Source organism: Psammomys obesus, unplaced genomic scaffold (genome assembly GCF_907164565.1).
Source record: "Psammomys obesus unplaced genomic scaffold, mPsaObe1.curated_primary_1811, whole genome shotgun sequence".
Taxonomy (NCBI): Eukaryota; Metazoa; Chordata; class Mammalia; order Rodentia; family Muridae; genus Psammomys; species Psammomys obesus.
The window spans coordinates 1245167-1269098 of record NW_026594354.1 but is presented as its reverse complement, the minus strand read 5'-3'; the positions used below and the strand labels follow the sequence as shown (position 1 = coordinate 1269098).

Genomic DNA, 23932 nt, shown 5'->3' with positions numbered 1-23932 from the left:
ATTTATTGCCAAACTATTACAATTGCATTCCTCAGTTTGCAATGATTATGACGTTTTAACAACTTAACAAAAGACTACTTATTGATTATTAACATAAAAATAACAAATCAGTAGGGAATATAACACAGATATGTACCCAGTCCTGAGTTTGATCCCTAGCAGCACAAAAAGGTGAAAAAGAGACATGACTCAGTGGTTAAGAGCAATGATTCCTCTTCCAGAAGATCCAATTTCCATTTCCTGCACCCATACAATGGCTCACAACAGTCATTAACTCAAGTTCCAGGGGATCCAATGCACTCTTCCTGCCTCCATGTGCTAGGCACCCAAGTGGTAGTCAGACAGTGGCAAAACACACTGCCATGCACATAAAATGAAGTTTAAAAGTAAAACAAACAAACCCAAACTTTTTAACATAAGAAGAAAAATTAAAAAAAAAAAAAAAAAAAGAACTAGATCTAATGAACCACTCTCCAGGGGAGGGTACCACACCTAGAAGTATAGGGGTGGACAGCACAAATTGGAGCCCATGGGTTAACAGATTATAAGGGAAAAAGAGGACACAAAGTTGTGGGAAATGACAGGGAGGTGGGGGCAGATCTGGATGGAGTTAGGGAGGAGTAAATAGGCTCAAAATATATTTAAAATTAAAAAAAAAAAACAGAACAAATGTGTGCCTTTGAATACAAACAAATGCTGTCATTATAAAAATTAAAAAGTAAGATGGCTCAGAAGTTAAAAACATTGGCTGGTCTTCCAGAGGTCCTGAGTTCAATTACCAGCAACCACATGGAGGCTCACAACCATCTATAGTGAGATCTGGTGCCCTCTTTTGGTGTACAGGCACACACGCAGGCATAATGTTGTATCAATAACAAATAAATAAATAAATAAATAGATAAATAGATAGATAAATAAATAAATAAATGATTTTTAGGAAGAGTAAATTTGGTGTGGTGGCATATACCTATAATCTCTGCACTTGGGGCAGCAGAGGCAGGTGGGACCTCTAATGAATTTGAGGTTAGCCAGGGTTGCAGTTAGACCCTGCCTCAAAATGAATGAATAAATAAATAAGTAAAAAAAAAAAAATCTGTGTAAGCATTCAAGGGAAAAACAAAACAAAACTAACCCAAACTTCACAGAAACAGAAGCTGGAGACCTGAGTTTGGATCTCCAGAATCCCCCTCCCCAACAGATACTCTGGCTTATACCTGTAATCCCGGTACTGAGGAAGCAGATGCAGTAAAATCCCTGGGGCTTCCTCACCGGTTAGTATAGAGATATTGGTGAGCTTCAGGTTCAATGAGCGACCCTATCTCAAAAATTAAGGAGAAGGGCTAGAGAGATGGCTTAGAGGTTTACAGTACTCTGTTATTTCTGGAAACCCAGGGTTTTATTCCCAGCAACCACAGAGTGGCTCACAACTGTTTATAACTCCAGTTCTAGGGGGATTCAAAGTCCTTTTATGGTTTCCACGGGAAACAGATAGGCACATACATACATGTAGGCAAAACATCCATAAACAAAAAATATTACAGTTTTAAAAAATAACTGTGTGGTAGTGTATACTCTTAGTCCTAGGACTTAGAAGGCAGAGGTAGGAGAATCTCTAAGTTTGAGGCCAGTTTACTCTACGTAGTGAGTTTCAGAACATGTAGGGATACATAGTGAGATCCAGTCTCAATAAACAAGCAAATAAATAAATAAATATTATGGAAAAGCATTGAGGAAAACACATGATGTCAACCTCTGGCTTCCACATATATCAGCACACACTTGCATCTACACACACACACGTACAACATACACATGTACACACCCACATGAATAAACTATAAACACACACAAAATACTTGCTAATTCAAGTGCAAGACAGCTCACATTTGAGTCCCTGGCACCTATGCCGGATGGCTCACAAGCAGCTCTAACTCCAGCTCTAGGGGATCCTAGACCTTCTTCTAGACTTTGTGGGCACTTGTTGCACTTCCAGAGGACCTGAACGCAGTTCCCAGTATCCACATCAGGCAGCTCACAACCACCTCTAACTCCAGCTTCAGGGGATCAAATACTGTCTTCCAGAAGGCCTTTGCTGGCACCCATATGTGTATGGCATACACAAACATTGAACACATTTTTTTACAATTTTAATAGAAACTTTTATATCCTTAGTGGCCAAAACCACAAGACAAGTCTTTACATAAACAGCCCCAAAGACACAGACAAAGGCAATTTTCCCCTTGCAAAGATATGAACAAAGACTTGAGAGCATCACCATAACTATCAAAGCACAAAACTGGCAGTAACTTAAAACTTCTACAGAAAGTTTTAGCTGGGTAGTCTAGATTTAATCATTCTGACTTCTCAGTAGTGCTAAAAATCAGAAATGTAAAACAGAGCAGTAAAAATAAATGATTAATTTTATCAATAAACCACACATGCAAAATCTTGATATTACCTCTTTGCCTCCGAACAGAAAAGTAATTTACATCACATTAAAAATCCATCACTGATTTTGCATGTGAAAGCTTTTAAGTATTACGGTAGGGTGAAAGAACACCTAGGTGATTCCTTATTTACCTCTGCGACTTCAGTGATAAGTACGCCAACTCCCGTGTAGTAAAACGGCAAGAGGATTACTGGGAGGAGAACAAGAGCTAAAACACCAAGGACAGCAAGGACAAAATTATGCCATATACCTGAAAGGAGAGAGAACAAAAGTAGTAAGTTAGACAAGAATAATGTAGTTTGTAGGACTTCATAACACATGGGCATAAGACATAAGTAGACCAGAAGTTATGAGGCAGAGGGATCTACTTATTGCTACAGCAGACACAGGCTCATTATGAGTCTGCCTTTGTTTCAGATACTAAAATCTGAAATGCAAATAATACTGTAATTATGAAGACTATATGATTACGCTTTAATATAAATAGAATCGACACCTAATTATGCCTTTTTATAGAGTATATAATAATATAAACTATATCTCATCGATTTAAACATATGTATGTTCTTTGATAGAAACCTCAAGTATATACAAATCAAAGTCAGGGAGAAATTACAAAGCAAAATTCTTAGGGCTGGGAAAGTGGTTCAGTAGGTAAAACTCTTGCTGTGCAAGCATACAAACCAGAACTGAGATCCCTAGAATTTGCATAAAGCCATGTACAGGGGGACCTATGTGCAATCTCAGCACTGGAGGTGAAAACAGGCATATCCTGTGCTCACTGGATAGCCATTCTAAAACCATGAGCTTTAGGTGCAGTAAAAAAAACTGTCTCACCGAAGGGGGAAAAAAAAAAGATGTGGACATCTCTGGCTTCCACAAGTACATGCTAGGGTGAGTGCAACTGTGCATATACCACACACACACACACACACATGCATGCACATCTGAAAACTTTGAATTTCACTTATAAGTGGATATTAGACACATAATACAGGATAAACATACTAAAATCTGTACACCTAAAGAAGCTAATCAAGAAGGACCCTGGATAAGATGCTCAATCCTCATTAAGAAAGGCAAACGTGATGGACATCAGAAGAGGGAGAAAACAGGGACTAGAACAGGAGCCTACCACAGAGGGCCTCTGAAAGACTCTATCCAGCAGTGCATCAAAGCAGATGCTGAGAATCATAGCCCAACTTTTGGCAGAGTGCAGGGAATCTTATGAAAGAAGCGGGAGATAGAAAGACCTGGAGGGGATAGGAGCTCCACAAGGAAAGCAACAGAAACAAACAAACAAAAAATCTAGGCACAGGGGTCTTTTCTGAGACTGATACTCCAAGGACCATGCAAGGAGATAACCTAGAACCCCTGCACAGATGTAGCCCATGGAAGCTCAGTGTCCAATTGGGTTCCCTAGTAATGGGAACAGGGACTGTCTCTGACATGAACTCAGTGGCTGGCTCTTTGATCACCTCCCCCTGAGGGAGGAGCAGCATTACCAGGCCATAGAGGAAGACAATGCAGCCAGTCCTGATGAAACCTAATAGGCTAGGGTCAGATTGAAGGGGAGGAGGACCTCCCCTATTAGTGGACTAGGGGAGGGGTATGGCAGGAGATGAGGGAGGGAGGGGTTGGGAGGGATGAGGGATGAGGCTACAGCTGGGATACAAAGTGAATAAACTGTAATTTATAAAAAAAATTTAATTAATTAAAAATTTTTGAATTTCCGGACAGTATCCCCCCAAAAAAGGAACTCTTAAAAAGATACTGATTTGGTACCTCATATGATAGAACACAAAAGAACAACCCATGAAGAAAGTGGTTTTTTTTTTTTTTTTTTTTTTTTGTGCATGTGTATTTGTGCATGCACGTGCACGAGTGGGCATGAGTGTTGAGGTCAGCGGTTGACATCAGTTATTTTCTTCATTCATTCTGTACTTCTTCCCCCTTCCTTTTAGTTTTTGAGATAGGGCCTCTTCTGAACCTGAAGCTCATGAAATCAACTGTTTTCATGGCTTTTTCTATGTGTGCTGAAGATCTAAATGCACATTCTCCTGCTTGTGAGACTAATATTTTACCAACTTACCAACTGTAGGTTTAAAAGTCAGATCCAGCAACCTTTTAAAATCTAGTTTATACTAATTATATATAATAATGAGTGTCGTGTACATAAGGTTTTTGGAACAAACTAGAAAACGATGATTCAGTAGTTAAAAGTACTTTCTGCATTAACCCAAGGACCCGAGGTCAATACCTGGATCCCATGGTGAGATCCTAAAAACTGACTTCTGCCTCACCAGGTCCCATGGACAGGTGCCTGCATACACACAAAAACATTCTTTAACAATTTTGAAAACTGTTATCAATTCAAAATGTTAAATTATGTTAGTGTGTGTGTATGCTCATGTGTGGTAGTGTACAAACGGAAGCCAAAGGACAACTTGTTAGAGAAGGTTTTTGCTTTCTCCCATGTGGGGCCTGGTTACTGAACTCAGGACCTTAGGCTTGCTAGCAAATACCTTTATCCACCAAGGTGAATCAATATCTCAGTATCAAATTATTTATCAAATATAGTTTGCTTATTTTTGATACTTTTTTACCTATATTTGCTGTCTCATCGATCCCATGTCTTAGATCTGGTACACATGAATTATAAACCTACCATTAAGAATTGATTAGCTGGACAGTGGTGGAGTATACCTTTAATCCCATGCCACAGGAGGCAGAGGCAGGTAGATCCGACTTCGAGGTCAACCTGGTCTATAGAGTGAGTTCCAGCACAGCCAGGGATACATAGAACTCTATCTTGAAAAACAAACAAATAAAAAAAAATCTTTATGTGTGTGAGCGAACTTGTGGAAACCAGATATATGAATTATAAGAGCCACTGAAGCTGGAGGCACAGGTGGTTGCAAGATGCAATGTGTGGGTGCTGGGAACTGAACGTGGGTCATCTAGAAGAACATATGTTCTTAAGCACTCAGCCTTTTCTCCACCCCATAAAGCTATTTATTTATAAAGTTCCCTATTAACTATCGCTTAACCTGCTTTTAACAGCATATGATAAATAGCTTTGCTTTTATTGTTTGTGTACCTAAGTAAGGATGCATGTGCAAGAGCAGTGCTGAGCAGGTGCTGGGAAGGCGGCTGCAGCTGCGGAAGAGCTCAAGCATTGCTCCACCACTGGGACAGCACCACTCCTGCCAAGGTCTACCTTGAAGCCTAAATAGGCCTCAAGGATGAGTGTGGGGGAGGAGGAGGGTGATGTTTCATCAGACAAAAAAAAAAAAAGTGCAAACAACAAAAAATGTGCTAACAAAGGGGAGCAAAAGACAAACAGGCTGGAGTAGTTGACCATGAAACTAAAAAATCTTCCTGCAGAAGAGAACAAAAACAAGACTCCAGCCTCTGAAATATGACAAAGCAGCCAAGTCAGACAAAATGTGCAATTTTTTTCTGTCTCCCTCCTTGTACAACCCAGAGGAATTTTTTGTTGTTTTCCGAGGCAGGGTTTCTCTGTGTAGCCTTTGCTGTCCTGGACTTGATTTGTAGACTAAGGTAGCTTCGAACTCGAAGAGAAATGCCTGCCTCTGCCTCTATGAGTGCTAGGATTAAAGATGTGTATCACCACAGTCCGGTTTTCCAGGGGGTTATTTTTATTCAACTACTTTGTAAATGCAGTTTTTAGTAGCTCTAGGAGCATCTATTACAACAGGGAAATTCCACCTCATCATATTTTTAAGTGCAAGGTATTTTTTAAAGGGATGAAATCATTTTTTTTCTGGTACAAACAGAATAATAGTGGGATGGATAACTGAACCAGGGAAGGTTATCACTATCTTGGGGTTCAACATAACAGTCCACAGAGGAGGGGCTAGTTTTAGTGCATTTTTGTCTGGAATATTTTTAATGATGTTTGGTCTCATGTTTGTAGTAGAACCTGTTTCTTAAAAAACAATTCTTTGGTCCTGGCCTGCCGGAACCATGTGCCCTCTGAAACATCTCTCTTCATGGTTCTCTGGCTGTCCAGTTTCCCTAACAATTTTGATAATGTGCTGTGGAAAGTGGAAAATCTGAGAATGTGGTACATGTTCTGTAAAACTGTGAAGCAGTGGAAGTGAATATTATGAGACTGTTCCAGGAGATCATCTTAAGAAAAATTTGCCAACAAATTTGAAGCTGACATGTAACTGGAGTAATTGGTTAAAACAAAACACAATACATGGCTCTAGATTTTTGGTACATGTGTCAAGAATTGTGTACAAGCTGAAATGTCTAGTGACCCTCAACCAATAACATGTCATCAAATGGGGAACATAAAGAATGTATGTGTAAGGGAATGAGAAATAATTTACATGCTTTCCTCCCCCAAATTATATTCCATGCTATCATGTTTAGTTTTTGACAAAAAAACAAAAACAAACAAACAAACAAACAAAACCCAGGATTTTCCCATGTAACCCAAGCTGTCCTCAAACTGAGAACCATTTTGCTTTTCAAGTTGCAGGTACTACAGGTTTAATCCACCACACCTGACTTTGTATACCAGGCTGGCCTCGAACTCAGAGATCTGCCTGTCTCTGCCTCCCAGAGTGCTGGTATTACTGGCATGCACTACCAAGCACAGCTGAATTCTAATTCTAATTATTTATTATGAGTAAGCCCTGACATTTTATATGGCTCTTTTTATTTCTACTCTCTGAGAGCTATTTTGCTTGTTGCCTATTAATATCTTTGGAATTTTTAAAAATTAGGCTGTACTTTAAAAACTAATTTGTACACACACAGAGGAATTTGTCTTTTGTAACACATAATTTTTTTTTCTCCTCTAAGATTTGTTTCTCTTTAGTTCCCTATTCTGTGCACTTTAATTTTTGGTATGCTCATGTCAGAAATGGTGGTATACACCTATAATTCCAGCATTCAGGAAGCTGAGACAGGAGTGAGGGCAATCTGAGCTACATAAGGAAACAAACCCTAGTTCAATAAATAGCACCAAAAACCAAAACTCCAAACAGAAACCCTGATATTGTTAACTAGCTCTGTTGTAGTAAATCTTTCCCAGTTTACATCAACATATTCATGGTTCTTTTTTTGTTGTGGTTTTTATTTTTTATTTATTTTATATTTTTTGAGACAGGGTTTCTCTGTGTAGCCTTTGCTGTCCTGGACTCACTTTGTACACCAGACTGGCCTCAAACTTGCAGAGATCCACCTGCCTCTGCCTCCCGAGTGCCAGGAATAAATGTGTGCTGGGCTCTGTTTTGTGTCAGTTAATTAAAACATTCGTGTTTCAGCCGTCACATTTTATCTGAGAATCTAAAAATGAGTAGTGGTTTGGTTTCTTGACCTTATAATGACCTTTCCAATTGTCTCCCAGACTTGATGCTGGTACTTTACCCTCTAAATTCTAATGGCCAGGTGAGAGTGGACATGTGTAAAACAGACACATTTCATTCATCGAAATAACCTCTTGTCTATTAATGATTTGTTTACAAGTACGTTTCTGAAATACTTCTTACCACTTTTGCTTTCTCCAGAGCGTATGTTTAGTAGTGGCACAACAGTTTGGCTAGATAATTTGTTGTCACAGGTGACTGTCGTGTGCACTACCAAATGCTCTGAATGGATGCCAGCAGCAGTTTCCCCTTTCCTTACTTTTTAGCTACCATATTCACACAAGCAAGCTATTGTTCATTCTTCAAAGAGTTATTTTATTTTTGCTTTTTTCTATAACACAAAAGTACACACCAAAAATGTAATTAATTTAAAGACAAAAATATTATGCAATCAAGCACTACTCTTAATTGATCACACAAAGAAACTACACTCAACAACAGCACTTTAAGTAGTATCCAGGGAGGGGATAAAATGACTAAAAGATGTTTAAATTGGCTAATATTACGTTACTTAACTTTCTATACTGTCTAATACAGCTAAGAGAAACTTATGCAAAATGTGTTGGCATCAAGGAATGCTGTCAAAATTAGGACAGCAAACAAACCTATAAAGTTTCTTTATCAGGATAATATAGATGTACAAAACTTCCCATTTGTTTTTAAAGACTACTTTTAGTCAACTCCACAGAAATCATATATACAATTACTAAACATATTCCTAAAAGTATAAACATGAGCATTTGGAACACACAACTTAAATATCTAATAAGTAAACTGTGTATTTATGAGAATAAGGAAGTCCTATTTTATTAGTTGTATAAAGAAATGTAATTTGACATAAATTTTATGAATTATTCTCTTGTAAAAACCAAATTTCACAAAAACACCACTGCAAATTAAGACAGGGCATCTTATCAAGAGTACGAAGCTCACGAATTAGTCTTGTATTGAAACCAAACTTCACAAAAATACCACTGCAGAAAAAAAAACAGGGCATTATTAGCAACATACCATTGTGAGCTTCATGAATTATTCTCCTGTCAAAACTGACTTTACAATAACAGTACTGCAGAGTGACACAGGGCTCTTTAGCAATATGAAGTTTGTTGCAAGTAAGTCTTATAAAAATATCACTATAGAATAAAACAGGTCATTTTAGTATACGAAGTTCGTGAAATTGTCACTTGTTGAAACCAAACTTAAGAAAAACTCCACTGCAGGAGACAGGATATTAAGAAATATGAAGTTTGTGATTTAGTCTCCTGTTGAAACCAAACTTCACAAAAAACTACCCCACAGAATAACACAGTGCAACTTAGCAACAATGAGGTTTGTGATTTTAAACTCCTGTTGAAATTAAGCTTCTCAAAAAACTTCAGAGCAAAATAACACAGGCTATCTTTAGGTTAGTTCGTTGAATTAGTCTGTTGAACAAAAGTTTCACAAAAACACCACTGTAGAATAAAACAAGTCATTTTGGTGTATCTAGTTCACGAAATAGTCTCTTGCTGAAACCAAGTTTTATAACACCACTGCAGAAGATAGGATATCTTAGCAATATGAGGTTCATAATCTTAAGTCTCCCGTTGAAACCAAACTTCTCAAAACCTCCATCTTAAAAGAACACAGGCCATCTTTAGCAACAATATGAGGTTTGTGAATTACTCTCCAGTTGAAACCAAGCTTGAAAAATATCAGTACAAAACATAAGACATCTTAGCAACAATGTGAGGTTAATGAATTAGTCTCTCTGGCTGAAATCAAACTTCACAAAAACATCACTGCAGCACAAAACAGGGCATCTTAGCAATATAATACGCTATCAAAACATAAACCTCAAATATGTACAGTTGCAATAACTTTCCTAGAAACTCTTCAAATGTGAGGTATATTGATTTCCAGGCACATTACTGTAAAATACTTCCAAGGCTTCAGAAGGATCTTCTCACTTCTTATTACTGGTCATTCTTATTCTTAACATGTGTTACGATATGCGATTTCAGGTTTGTCAACTGAGCAAACTTCTTGCTGCAACCATCAAATGGGCACACGAAGGGCTTGTCTCCATTATGGATTCGCAGGTGTGTGCGCAAATTGAAATCCAGGGAAAAGCGTTTCCCACAGCCTTCAAAGGCACATTGGTAGGGCTTCTCTCCAGTGTGGACCAGCTGATGACGTTTCAGCTTTGAACTCTCAATAAAAGCTTTACCACATTCTGCACAAACGTGCACTCTAGGCCCATGGATGTGCAAGTGCTTTTTCATAGCAGCCATATCCCTGAACATCTTCCCACAACCTTTATGAGAGCAAGCGATGGGTCTTGGAAAGTCTCCTTTGGGCTTATTTCTCATGCTAGTAAATTCTGCCAATTGTTTGGGATCAGACAGGTCGACGCCAGGTATTCCTTCAGGAGGAAATTTCTTTCCCATCATATACTCGGAATAATCGGGAGGCGAGTCAACGGTCTGCACTTCAGCCACGGCATCTTCTATTTCCTCTTGAGCCTCCCACACTGGGAAGGGGAATTCTCCCTCAAGAGCTTCGATTTGAATCTGACTCTGCACCCACTGTTGCTCACCCAGGTCAGGGTTCGTGCCTTCTGCACTGCCGTCGATAATGGTCGCTAAATCACAGAGATTCCCTTCAAATGGGCTGAGCTCACCTTGATCATTCTCTGACTCCATGAAGCTAGGTAAAGAAGCAGCGGTCAGCTGGAGATAGTCATCTTGAATAACTGGAACAACCATCTGGTTTTCAAAATTAGAATGGATTAGTAGCATGTCTGAGTCCTGGTAGCCCACCACCTCCTTTCTTTTCTCCAGGATGATAGCTTCCTGATCATGGTCCCCATTACTCAGGTCGCTGCCCGAAACTGGCTTCAGAGTGCTAAGAGGAGAGTGGCAGTGGTCACCACATGCCCAATCGACACCTACATCTGCAAACATTTCAACGGTTTGGCTTTCCTCCACAGAAGCTCTCTCTAAAGTGCGTGGCTGCAGCTCCAAAAAAGCGGCGGGAATCTCTGCATCTTCTGTGGTGACACACGTAACTTCCTCTGAGGCCATGGCGGAGATCCACGTAGCAGTGCTGGGTAGCAAACAGGTAGGCGATAGCTGTGGAAAAGAAAAAGAATCAGGGAAGAAAAGCACGCACTTGCGTGCTAAATAAAACAAAACAAGAAAACGCCAAAACTATAAAGTTACAATGAAAAAAAGCAAACAAACCCCAGAGCTGACGAAAAGCGCGCTCTTCCGTGAATAGCTGGCCGTCGTCTGAGACGCTAGGCGTTATTTCCAAGGACTAGACGCATGTGTTGGACGTCACTAAAACGTCACTACTACGTCACTGAACTGCGACAATCTAGAAAGGATCCTTTGCGCATGCCTAAATGATTGTGAAACTTGTGGCATTTTGCGGAGCTTGCCATTGGCTTTTCCTGTGGACTGTCCCGTCCATTTACTGCCTGAATATAAATTTCCCATGTGGTTTCTTTATTGAAGCTTCCTATATTTTATTTCAGCTGATTTTCTGAACTTTCCTCAGCTAGGCTTTTATCAGATCTAGGAAAAAAGAAAGTCTATTCCTTTTTAATTTGTATTTTGTATGTGCATATTATACAAGTATCCTACCACGGAACTATCTATCCTCAGTCCTGTTAAAATTCTCTATTTCCCCTTATTTAACCACAAGACTTACTTAATAGACACTCCAACAGTTAATATCAATAATAGTTGATTGTCCTTGTCCTTTAACATATTTATTACAAAAATAGATACATGAAACATCTAACTACTCCTTTTATAAAGTATGGTTTTAAAAATACCAATGTTAATTTTTAGGCTTACCATGTTGGATAGAAAATCTTTTCCCTGATAGTAAACTTTATTTTTCAAAAATTTCTAATGTTTGCCGGGAGGTGGTGAGGCACACCTGTAACCCCAGCACTTGGGAGGCAGAGGCAGGCAGATCCTTGTGAATTCAAGGCTAGTGTGGTCTACAGAGAGACTTCCAGGACATCCAGGGCTACATGGAAAAATCTCGTTTCAAAGAACAACAACAACAACAAAAAACCCCAACAACACCACAACACAACACAAAAGAAACAACAACAACAAAAAGGCCAGACACAGTGGTGCATGCCTCTAATCCCAGCTCTCAGGGAGGCAGAAGCAGGCATATCTCTGTGAGTTCAAGGCCAGCCTGGTCTACAAAGAGAGTCTAGGCTAGCCAAGACTATACAGAAAAACCCTGTCTCAGGTAAAAAAAAATTTTTTTTCTAATGTTAAACCATCCTTGCATTCTTGAGATATAACACATTTTGTGCTTTACCACACACATACACAAATATACACATTATATATCATAATGATATATATGATATATAATATATAACCATATATAATAATATATCATATAATATACAATAATATATAATAAATTATTATATAGTATAATATAATGAATAAATAATTGCATATAATATATACATAATATATTTATCAGTGTTATATGTGTAAGTGCTGTCTTTTCCTAACAAAACTCAATTTCTGCTAGGTATTTTTTAAAAAATTTATTTATTATGTTTACAATGTTTTTTTCATGTACACCTGTACCCCAGAAGAGTGCACCAGATTTCATTATAGATGGTTGTGAGCCACCATGTGGTTGCTGGGAATTGAACTCATGACTTCTGGAAGAGCAGCCAGTGCTCTTAAGCTCTGAGCCATCTCTTAAGCTCTAGCCCCTCTGCTAGATATTATTGGATGGCATATGCCTACTCTTTTAACTTTGAAGGTGGAAGTTACGAAGGATTGGTGTTCAAGACTAGCTTGGAGTACATAGTGAGACCATGTCTCACAAAACAAAACAAAACAAAAATCCCAAACCCTCCACAAAAATCCATCAACAACAAACAAAATGCATATGTACATGGAATGAAAATTGTGGAGAAACAATTGAGAATATTTGCTGAGTATTATTCATGCACTTAAGCTTTTGAACTATGATGATACTACTTTGAAAGTTAGCTTTATAAAATATATCCTGTTGTGTGTATCTAAATATTTGCCTCAATATAAACATTACCAGCGAACTAATATTTACTATATAAATGCTTATTATGTATTATAACTACAATATACATAATATCAAAGGAAAAGGACCATACAATGACATTCAATAATTAATGTTTAAAATGTGCTTTATATGACTGGAATATTTTTTTGACTACTATGATATGCATCATCGCACTTTATAGTCTTTTTTAAGAAAAAAATTATTCAGGACTTTAAATTATTCTACCTATAAAACTTTTAGAAGAATTCTTTATCATTTTCTGTAATTCTCCTCTTTGCAATTATTAGCCTGTTTAGTTAATTTCAGCTATTTTCACAATCTTCTATTTGTTCAGTTATTTTTTCAAAGATAAACAACAAAAAACACTAAAAACTGATATAATTTTCTGTGTATGAGATATCATTCACCAATCTGAATACAAATTTAATAGGTGTGATTTCCTGTGTATCAGATATTATTCACTAATCTAAATACAAATCCTGTCTATAGTTGTTAATTCTTGTTGCTTAATGTTTTATTTTGTTTTTCCAAAAAACTTAGATTTAACACTCTGCTTCTTCTGTAATTTCTTTTTGTGTTGTTTCATTCTATCATTATTATACCAGTATTTCTTTAAAAAATGTTTATTTTATGTGTCCGATTATTTTCCTTGTAAATATGTATGTGAACTAAATAAATGTCTGGTGTCTTTGAAAATCAAAAAGAGTTTGTCAGATTCTCTATACTTGGAGTTAAGGATGGTTGTAAATCACCACGTGGATGCCAGGAACTGAACTAGGTCATTGGCAAGAGCAGCAAGTGCTCTTAAATTCTTAGCCACCTCTGCAGCCCCTACTCCATTATTTCTTAACTATTTTATACTTGTTTTCCTATGTCTTATTTTTTTGAGTTTTCTGTGTAGCCTTACCTGGTCTGACCTCACTTTGTAGACCATTCTGGCCTTCGATTCTAAGAGATCTGCCTGCCTCTGCTTCCCTGAGTGCTGGGATTACAGGCACGCGACATCACGCCTGGCTACTTTCAGATTTCTTAAATTGATTGCCTGACTGACTTATTTCCATTTCTAAGTATGTTCTAAGTGTATAATAACTGTGTATAGCATTGAAATTTACTTTTAGTAAAGTTTTACTTTCTATTCTAGTAAAATAATGTCATTATTATTTATAAATAAGCGTAACTATCATATAATCAATTTATGATTAATTATTAACAATTATGGATTTTAATTAAATGTATCCAACGTGTAATTAAAACAAGTTTCTAAATTTTCCTACTATTATTCTTTAGATTGGAGAATATATGATTTTTTGTTTGTCAATTTCATGGACATTTAAAAAGAAATTGTCTCCTCTGTTAACATATGATTTACCTATTTTTATGTAAATAATTATGAGATTTCATGGTCTTACTCTTTAAATACTTTTCTCCAATGCTACAAGATGAACACATTATTATTCTCCTTGTACTTTTCCCATTTTGTTTGGTTTTCTGATTTGGTATTTCATAAAATAAGAATCACAGTTACTAGTTCTCATTTTATTATTTGCATAGACTATTCTGCAAGTTTTACTTTATACTATTTAAGTAATTTTTTGATAGATTTTTCTAAACATCACACACTTGGGATATTTTAAAAATCTAAATTAAGGACTTTTTTTGTAGGGCTGGCAATCACTCAGGGTCTCACAGATTCTAGGCAAGTACCCTATCAGTGAACTGTATTTCAACCTGACATTTTAACATCTCCTTTTTGCATGGGGTAATTTATAATGATATAAGAAGAATACATATTTTGGTTTTCTTTTGTAAGTTGGCTTACATTAGCACTTGATATACAGTCTTTTTTCTTTTGTGTGTGCTTCATGTACGCATTCATTATGATCACTTCAAATGTTTAAGTGTACTTTTTAAGATCATTTACTGTGTACTATTATAATCAAACCATAATTTCTGCCTTAATCTCAAGTATCTTATTTACTCCACTAAGAAAGTAAAGGAATCAGTATGCACACTTACTGCTTTTATTTTACCCATCTCCATCTTTTTTTTTTTAAATACTTTTATGAGTCATTTCTTTTATGTGTGTGAATGTTTTACCTACATGGCCTGTGGAGGTGAGGACATTGAGCCCCCTGGATCTGGAGTTTAAGGACAGCTGCGGACCACCATGTGGGTACTGAGAACCAAATCTAGGTCTTAAAGAGTACCAAGAGCTCTTAACTGCTGAGCCAATTCTCTAGCCCCTAAAAAAACATTTTGTTACACTTTATTTTGTGCATATACACATGTAACATAGCATGAACATAGAACTCATAGGACCACTTGTAGATGTTGGTTCTCACTCTCCTACCACGTAGGACCTAGAAATCTTTCAAATTGAGGTCATTAGGCTTGGCAGCCCGTGTCCTTACTCACTGAACCATGTTGTTGGCTCCCACCTCAATTCTTTTTTTTTTTTTTTCTGGTAAATTATTTTATACCACAGTCTGTTAAAAAATTCTATTTCCATACTTGCTTAGTCTTAGTTATTCCATTTAAGAGATGTAGGATTATTGTGGACTTGTCTTGCATTCCTTTAGCTGAGATGGATGTTTTTCCCAGAATTTCTCCCCTATATAATTGCATATCTCCAGGTGAGTCTTTCTGAATGATTGAACTCCGACAGTGCTAAAGTTCAGCATCAATTCTTGCATACCATCTTTTCTTCATTCTTGAATCATGATTTATCATGGGACTGACTTTTCATGTTCTTTCTTGACTTTTGTACATTTCTTTGTATATTTCAGCTAAGTTGACATTCTTCACAGTTGTGGTTTCAGGTTTTGATCATGCTTTTGCTTCAGCAAATATGAAGTTTTCTCCCCTGCTTTTAATTTAAGTTTTTAATAATTTGTTGGTTTTTAAAAATTGCTTTTGAAGTAATCTAATAGCTGACTTTATTAACCAAATGTTATTTTTCATGAAAGTACTTTCAATAAAATCACTAATCAAAGAAAATCAAAACCCAAACAACACACAAAATTAAAAAAAAATGAAGTCTGTTTATTACCTGCACAAAATATCCTTAGCTGCTGGACTGGTGATATAAGTTGCAAATGGGTGGTGAAGAGATCAACAAATGCTCCAGGATAAATAATGAAGAGAAAAATTCCAAAGCCGTTAAATCGAACTTGTTCCCTATAAAAGCATTAAAAAAAAATCACATTAAAAAAAAAGAAATTTACTAATATTATCATAATTATTAAGTTAATAATGATGTTATCTTAAAATCCACTGTAATTCAAATCTTTAAAAACAAACTTCCTGGAGAGAAAACATATCTACACTAAAATCATAACTTTAAAATTGTATACTTATTTGGCCTAGGCTCTAGAGAACTTAGAAATACACTTAAAAATGCCAAAATTTTAGGATTTTGCTATTGTTGAATATATAACTGAAATCTGATATATATATAATATTTATATTATATACATAATTTTATATATATATATGAAATCAGTGATAGAAATTTACACAGCAGAAACAGGCACAGTAGAAACAGGCACAGTAACTCACACCTATAGTCCCAGCACTCAGGAAGGCAAAGGCAGGTAGAACTTTATAAGTTGGAGGCCAGCTTGGTCTACAAAGTAAGTCCAGGATAGCCAAGGCTACAGAGAGAAACCCTATCTTGAAAAGAAGAAGGAGGAAGAGGAGGAGAAGGACAAGAAGAAAAAAGAAATTTATAGTGTACTATAAACTATTTTCAGAGAAGGACAAAAGGGAATGTATAACTCAAATATATGATTCAAACACATTTATTTGCCTTAGTTATTATAAATACGACTCAAGATTTATGTAAGTATATTTCTGTTGAGCTAATGTTTATTATCCTAATCTTAATGCATTATCCTAAGGCACATGCTTGTTATTCTAATAGCTGGAGAGACTGAGGAAGGAAGACCTCTGCGTCTTAGGATCTCCTGGGTGAGAGAAACCTTTCCTACCACCTTCCTACCACCTCCTCCCCAAAATAAAGTACATTTAAAATAGTTAATGGGAAGACAGTACTTAAAAGGAATAGTTTTTCCACTATTTCATTACTACAAATACATGTTATATATTTAATAGTCTCATAGGACCAAAAGGTACTATGAGGAAAGCATTACCTTAGACAACTATTTAATTCATGCTTTGTTGGTAATGAGATTTTTTTTTTTAAATATCATAGTTTCTAGTGGCAGATCTGCTAAGGCAAAAAAAAAAAAAAAAAAAAAAAAAAAAAAAAAAAAAAAAAAAAAAAAGAAGACATCAATGGTCTTAACCAGCTGTAAACCTTGTGGCTATAGCAAACAACCAGTCTGCCAAGATTGTTATGTGGATAACCAAGCACTTTTTAGTTGGTTCCCTCTATAGGAGGGAACTCATGCTTACTAACCCTGGCTAAAATCCTGTAGTTGGGGAGGTATGGTGGCCACACAAGAATGGCCACCATAAGCTCATATATTTGACTGCCTCATCACCAGTGAGTGGAACTGTTTGAAAAGATTGCAAGGAATAGTGCATGTTGGAGTAGGTGTTGCCTTGCTGGAGGAAATGTCACTGGGGGCAGGCTTAGAGGTTTTCAAAGCTCAAGCCAGGCTCAGTCTCTTTCTCTCTGCTTGCCTACCTGACAATTAGGATATACAGCACTTAGCTATTGCTCCAGTGTCATGTGTGTTGCCATGCTTTCTGCCATGATGATAATAAACTAACCCCTGAATCTGTAAGACAGCCCCCAATTAAATATTTTCCTTTATAAGTGTTGCCTTGGTCATGGTCTCTTCAAAGCAATAGAACAGTGACTGGCAGGAGTTCATAAGCCCTAGGGGTAAACCTACTATTATTGTTTTGCTAAATAGACATAGCATTAACCTGTCTTCTAAATAATTATCTTCATATCCACAGATTAGTGCTGTTCTCAACCATTTATCAGAAAAGCTTGCTATATATTTGATTCTTGCAATGAATGGCAGCTAATACAGACTCACAACTGGTCAAGGTACAGAGAATAAGTAACTATGAAGTGCTCAGCTGTAAATGGGACATTGATGTCACACACCCATTTGCTTGAGGCTCAGAGAAACATTGTGGAAGAGAAAGGAGAAATATTTTAAGGGCCAGAGTTTAGGAAGGACTACTGCCAAACACTGTCTTCCAGATGTAACTTGGTCAGTACACTCCTGAACTCACAACATAACGTCTCTGGCTGCCTGCAAAAGACCATAGGATCAAACCAGTCAACAGTATGTCATGGATGGGGGAGAAGTTCATGAGGCATTACTCTAGCTGAGGACTTACTGGCAGTTGATGGTGTCTGAGAGATTGCCAATGCTCCAGTGGATGGCACTACAACCATGCGCATAACAGGTAACACTAACTGGACTTAGGGGGTTAATAAGTGATGGGGAGAGAACTTGGGATGGAGATGTGGGATTCTAAGGGGAGTTGGAGGCAAGAAGTAGGGTAGGGATATAAACAAAATACATCACATACATATGTGAAATTCTCAAAAAATAAACAGAAAGTATTATGTTAAAAAGTCATTTAATTTCTTTCACAAACATAATGTAAAATATGAAACTATTAATAATAATGCCTCTAGATATAAAAGCCTAAGGTTATATGGCTAAACACGTAGAAACAAAAAAGGGATTTATAAGTGGTAACTGGGGTTAGTAGATTGCTCAATTAGTAAAGTTGCTTGTATTAAATCTGACATCCTGAGTTTGATTCTAGGAACCCACTTGGTAGGAGAGAAATGATTCCTGAAAATTGTTCTCTAACCTCCATACATGTGGCACATGTACACAAAACCCTACAGGCACATACAGATGCCAATATTTTTCTAAGGTAACTGCCTCTTTAAACCTGTAGCGTACACACCTGTTCAAACATGCTGTGCTAAGATCAATGTCTATTCATAAGCAACTGGGAAATAAGAATGATTAATCTTTTCCTCCAGAACAGTCATTTGCCTTTTTCCTGGTACATATACACAAAAGATAAAAACATTTCTGTGTGCATGTTTCTGATTTTGGCAGAAATTGTTTGGGGGTATAAGGAAGTAGTGACCACTCCTGCTTTCTTCCCATCTTAGTTGTTATGGTATAATTAGAAAGATACATTTGTATAGTCAAATTCACCAATACAGCATGCATCCCAAAGGAAGTCCTAGGTCTCATCCTCTTATCTTCCACCTGGGTTTCTAGGTAGACTTAGATATCACTGAACCCAGTACTTCCAGGTTTTTGTTGTTATTGTTGTTGTTCTACATAATATGGGACATGGCAGAAGCAGGAAACTGTTTAGCTCATGTAGACTGAGGCAGGAAGACTCTGAGTCTGAGGTTAGCCTGAGTTAGAGAAAGCTTTCCTTCCTACTTTCTCCCAAAACAACTCTCCGAGGCAGTGGCAAAGAAGTGAACTCAAGTGAATTCCAGAGGACAGGTCAATGAGATGGTTCTATGGGTAAAGACACTTTCTGTCAGTCCTATTATCTGAGTTTGATCTCTGGGACCCACATGGTAGAAGGAGATCAGTGACTCCCACAAGTTGTTCTCTGACTCCCACAAGCATGTCACAGTATATGTTTCATGCACACACACATAATAAATAAATAAATATAACTTAAAAAATGACTAGAAGAAAAATCTTGAAGCACTGAGGTTATAATCATTCTGGCAGAAATCAAAGAATAGAAAAACTTAGAATACTGGGGATCACATGATTAGAATGGCATATCAGCAATATATACATATATCATTTTTTTTTAAAAAAAAGCTACCCCAAAGTGATAAATGGTGGCTATAGAGTAATCTCTACAGAAGAAAAAAAAAATCATCAAATATACAAGATTTTAGGAAGAAATCCTCTTCACTGAAAAGCTTCTTTGCATGTGGTACAAAAGAAAAAGTTAAGTCTAGTTACCTAATAGCTGCTATACCGTGTCCAATCTCATGTACGACACCACTAATGAGGACTGCAGCGAAGAAGTAAGTCAGTTGATTGACAGGTAAATTTATACCAGGAACCTGTTCATAGACATAATACAGCAGTGATTATCAGTGTGGGTACAGCAGAGTCCCATTTGTATACCAAGAGGCATGACCTTCACCGTCTTAAGGCTGAAACCTCCAAACTTAATATTACACGCTCTACAAGTGTTATGACCATTAATGATCAATTTTTATGTCTACCATAATTAAAGAAAAAGCAATGTTTTGTTTTAATCTGTGCAATTTCTGTAAATCAGGCTTACTACCAATGTAAAGGAAATGGGAAAGACTAAATTAAAAAGTTATATCTGGAGTCAGGCTCGGTAGCATATGCCTGTAATCCCAGCAGTCAGGGAGGTAGAGGCAAGCGGATCTCCATGATTTCGAGGCCAGCCTGGTCTACAGATTGAGTCCAGAGAAACCCTGTCTTGAAAAAATTAAAAAAAGAAAAAAAAATTCTTACGAGCTTTAACCACGGGAAAGAATGAGGGTGCCCTGAGTGTCAGTTAGAGAAAAAGGGGTGATGACGAAGGTGGCAGTAGTTGATCTATCCTTAATTTAAGGGCTGGAGGCTCAACTCGGAAACATTAGCGGTGTACACCTTTAATTCCCTCAGGAGGCAGAGGCAGACCCGTCTCCAAGTCTGAGGCCCGCCTGGTCTATAGAGTGAGTTAGTTTCAGGTCAGCCAAGGCTACACAGAGAAGCCCTGTCTCAAAACAAACAAACAAACAAACAAACAAACAAACAAACACTCAGTCCTGTCTTTGAACTGCTTTTGCTTACACGAGGTGCACGCTGGCTGGTGGCTGCGGGGAGCACGAAGCGGAGTGTGAGCGCGAGCAGCCTCTGAGGAGTGAGGAGAGCGCCCCCTCTCCTTCTGTTTGAAGCTCTTGCTGGCGCGAGCAGCTGAGGAGGAGAGCGCAAGAGCGCCTCCCCCACACCTGAAGCGCTTGCTGGCGCGAGCAGCAGCTGAGGAGTGAGGAGAGCGCCCCCCCCCCCCCCCCCCCCCCCGTTTGAAGCGCTTGCTGGCTGGACCCGCCTGCGGCGTCTTCCCAGGTAGCATCCATGCCACACCCTGAGGCGCCTAAGGCACATTTCTTGAGATCTGATGGTTCACTGCCCCGCCCTCTGCACCCTATTTCTTCTACCCTCTTTCCCAATCCTGCCTGTCTTTACCACGACCCCGAAAACGGGATTTAGCCCAGCCCCACGCAGCAGCTGTTGTTCCTGTGGCTGTTTTGCCTCGTGTCTTGGCATGCTGAGTAATATAGCAAATCAGTGAGGCTCTTTTAAATACTCAAGTGATTAGAGGTAATAAATAGTAATGGAAGCTGTTCATTCCTTTTACCCTATCAATTTAGCTATCAGAGAAATAGAAGCAAATATGCGTGCAATATAGACTCATGGACATATTAAGAAGCAGGAGTTGTTTTACAATCATGTACTTCATCTGTTAAGGAGAGAGTGAGCCTGACCATATGGAACGCCCATTGCTCACAGTACAAAACGGGAACAGAACATGGCGCTGCGGTGCACGCTTGTACTCACGGAGGCAGAGGCAGGCTGATATCCGTGAGTTCGAGGCTTGCCTGGTCTACAGAGTGAGTCCAGGACAACAAAAGAAACACAGAGAAACCTTATCTCTAAAAAACAAAACGCAACAAAACAACAACAAAGAGACTTGGAAAACAAAATAAATCTCTCTGGAGAAATTGCCTTCCTTCATTTATGAATTATCATTTTAATACTGACTAAAAGTGCTAAAAACAGGAAAATTTGGGTCTGGAGAGATGGTCCTGTGGTTAAGAGCAGTATACAATGAGCACGCTCATTGTGGCTCACAACTGTCCAGGTCCAGGGGATGTGACACACTGTTCGGGCCTCCATGAGAACCAAGTCTACACATGTGCCCATACATACAAAAGCACTCATATACATAAAATACAAATAAATACATCCTTAAAAACAAAACAGGAAAACTTAAATCGAAGCCTCTAATCCTGCTCACTTCGCAAAGAGAAAAGCTATCTCTTCTCAATGCTTTGCCATATAGTTCCAGTCTTTTCCTACACACCTTTCTTCTCTTTCTCCCCACAGGGTTTCTCTGTGTAGCCTTGGCTGTTCTGGACTGGCTTTGTAGATCAGGCTTTGAACTCACAGAGATCCACCTGCCTCTGCTTCCTCAAGTGCTGGGATTACAGGTGTGCGCCACCATGTCTGGCTACAAGATTTTGAAACTTGTACTTTCACCTCTCTTCATGAGTATTTTCTAGTTCTATATTTTTTTTCATATCTTTTTGTTTTTGGAGTCAAAGTCTTAATATACATAGCTGAATTTACCTATTGAGAAAGATCCTCCTGCATCAGTCTTCGGAGGGCTAGGATTAGTATTCCATACTATATATGGTATAGTTTACACTATATCATACCTAACTCAACATGCTTTTTTAAATTAAAAAAAAACACAAATTTAGAGGGCTGCAGAGATGGTTCAGCAGTTAAGAGTACTTGTTCTTGAGGATCTAAAACCCGTATCTTGGCTGCCAACAAGCCATAATCCCAGTTCCAGGGAATGTAACAGGCATGGATGTGGTGTACATATATGCATTGAGGCAAAACATTCACATGTAATGTAAATATATTAAAAACAAATATTTAGATTTTATGTGTATGAGTGGAGTGTTTTTTTTGTTTTTGAAGACAGGGTTTCTCTATGTAGCACTAGCTGTCCTGGACTTGCTTTGTAGAGTAGGCTGGCCTCCAACTCAGAGAGATCTGCCTGCCCCTGTTTCCCAAGTGCTGGGATTAAAGGTGTGCACTACCATGCCTGTCAGAATTGTTGTTGTTGTTATTATTATTATTATTATTATATTTTGGTGTATGAGTGTTTTGTTTGCATGTATATAGGTTCACCACATATGTGCCAGGTGCCCAGAAAGTCAGAAGAGGGTATCGGATACTGTGGAACTGGAGTTGTGGATCGTTGTGAGGCGCTGTAGGTTCTGAGACCCAAACCTGATCCTCTTTAGAGCAACAAATGCTCTTAACCTCTGAGCCACTTCTCTGGCCACTGCCTTGTTTTTAGAGATGAGGTCTCTCACCAGGACCTGGAGTTCAATGATTAGGCTAGGCTGCCTGGCCAGAAAGCCCCAAGAATTTCCCTGTCATGATCTCTTTCAATTAAGATTGTGAACGTGCACCATCAGGCTTTTTTGTTTGTTTGTTTGTTTTTTTACCAGCACCTCAACATGGTTTTTAATAGGTACATTATATTTTGTGCATTTAACTATTTTGGAATTTTTTGCTTTTTTGTAATTATTTTTGTGACTTAATTATTCACTTGTCAAGTGTGAAGTTTGAAGTGTGCAAGTACACATGCCCCTGTACACACTGCTAAGGTCAAAGGGGGATGGTGGGTGTTGGATATCTTCTCTTGCTCTCCTTAATTAACTGTTTGTGTATGTGTGTGGGTGAAGACTTGCTATAGTATACCTGTGGAAGTTATAGGACAACATGAAGGAGTTGGTTCTTCTCTTCTTATCTGCAGGTGGGTCCTGCAGATAAGCACTAAGGTTGTCAGGCTTAGTGGCAAGTGCCGTTATCTACTGAGCCATCTTGCTGGCCACTCTGTACCTCATCTTTCGAGACAGGGTCCCTAACTGAATGTGAGGCTCCACCATTCAGATGTCTAGTGAGCTCCAGAGATCAGCCTGTCTTCACCATGTGATACTAGGTTTGCAGGCACCAAAAAGACACATGGCTGCTGGAAATTTGAACTCAGATCCTCTTGATTTTACAGCAAATGCTCATATCCACTGAACTATCCCTTTATCCATTAAGTTTCTGCTTTCATGATAAAGATATTGTACAGGCCAGGAATATTGTTGCACAATTTAATCCTAGCATCTTAGTGGCAGAGGCAGTGGCAGAGGCAGTGGCAGAGGCAGAGGCAGAGGCAGAGGCAGAGGCAGAGGCAGAGGCAG

General features: G+C 38.1%; 2 protein-coding genes across 2 annotated transcripts in view; both read right to left on the bottom strand.

The window, feature by feature from the left end:
* Nucleotides 1–23932, bottom strand: part of Mbtps2 (membrane bound transcription factor peptidase, site 2) — a 51762-nt gene that overhangs the window by 13657 nt on the left and 14173 nt on the right. The window contains exons 4-6 of the mRNA XM_055618654.1: nucleotides 19881–19984; nucleotides 15980–16107; nucleotides 2581–2699 (exon numbers count right to left, since the gene is read on the bottom strand). Of these exons, the coding sequence (XP_055474629.1) occupies nucleotides 2581–2699; nucleotides 15980–16107; nucleotides 19881–19984 (351 nt within the window). The remainder of the gene's footprint in view (nucleotides 1–2580; nucleotides 2700–15979; nucleotides 16108–19880; nucleotides 19985–23932) is intronic.
* Yy2 (YY2 transcription factor) lies at nucleotides 8841–16046 on the bottom strand. The gene is made up of 2 exons (XM_055618655.1): nucleotides 15980–16046; nucleotides 8841–10967 (listed from the first exon to the last, which is right to left on the bottom strand). Exon 2 carries the CDS (start codon nucleotides 10917–10919, stop codon nucleotides 9810–9812), a length of 1110 nt encoding a protein of 369 aa, XP_055474630.1. The 5' UTR covers nucleotides 10920–10967; nucleotides 15980–16046; the 3' UTR covers nucleotides 8841–9809.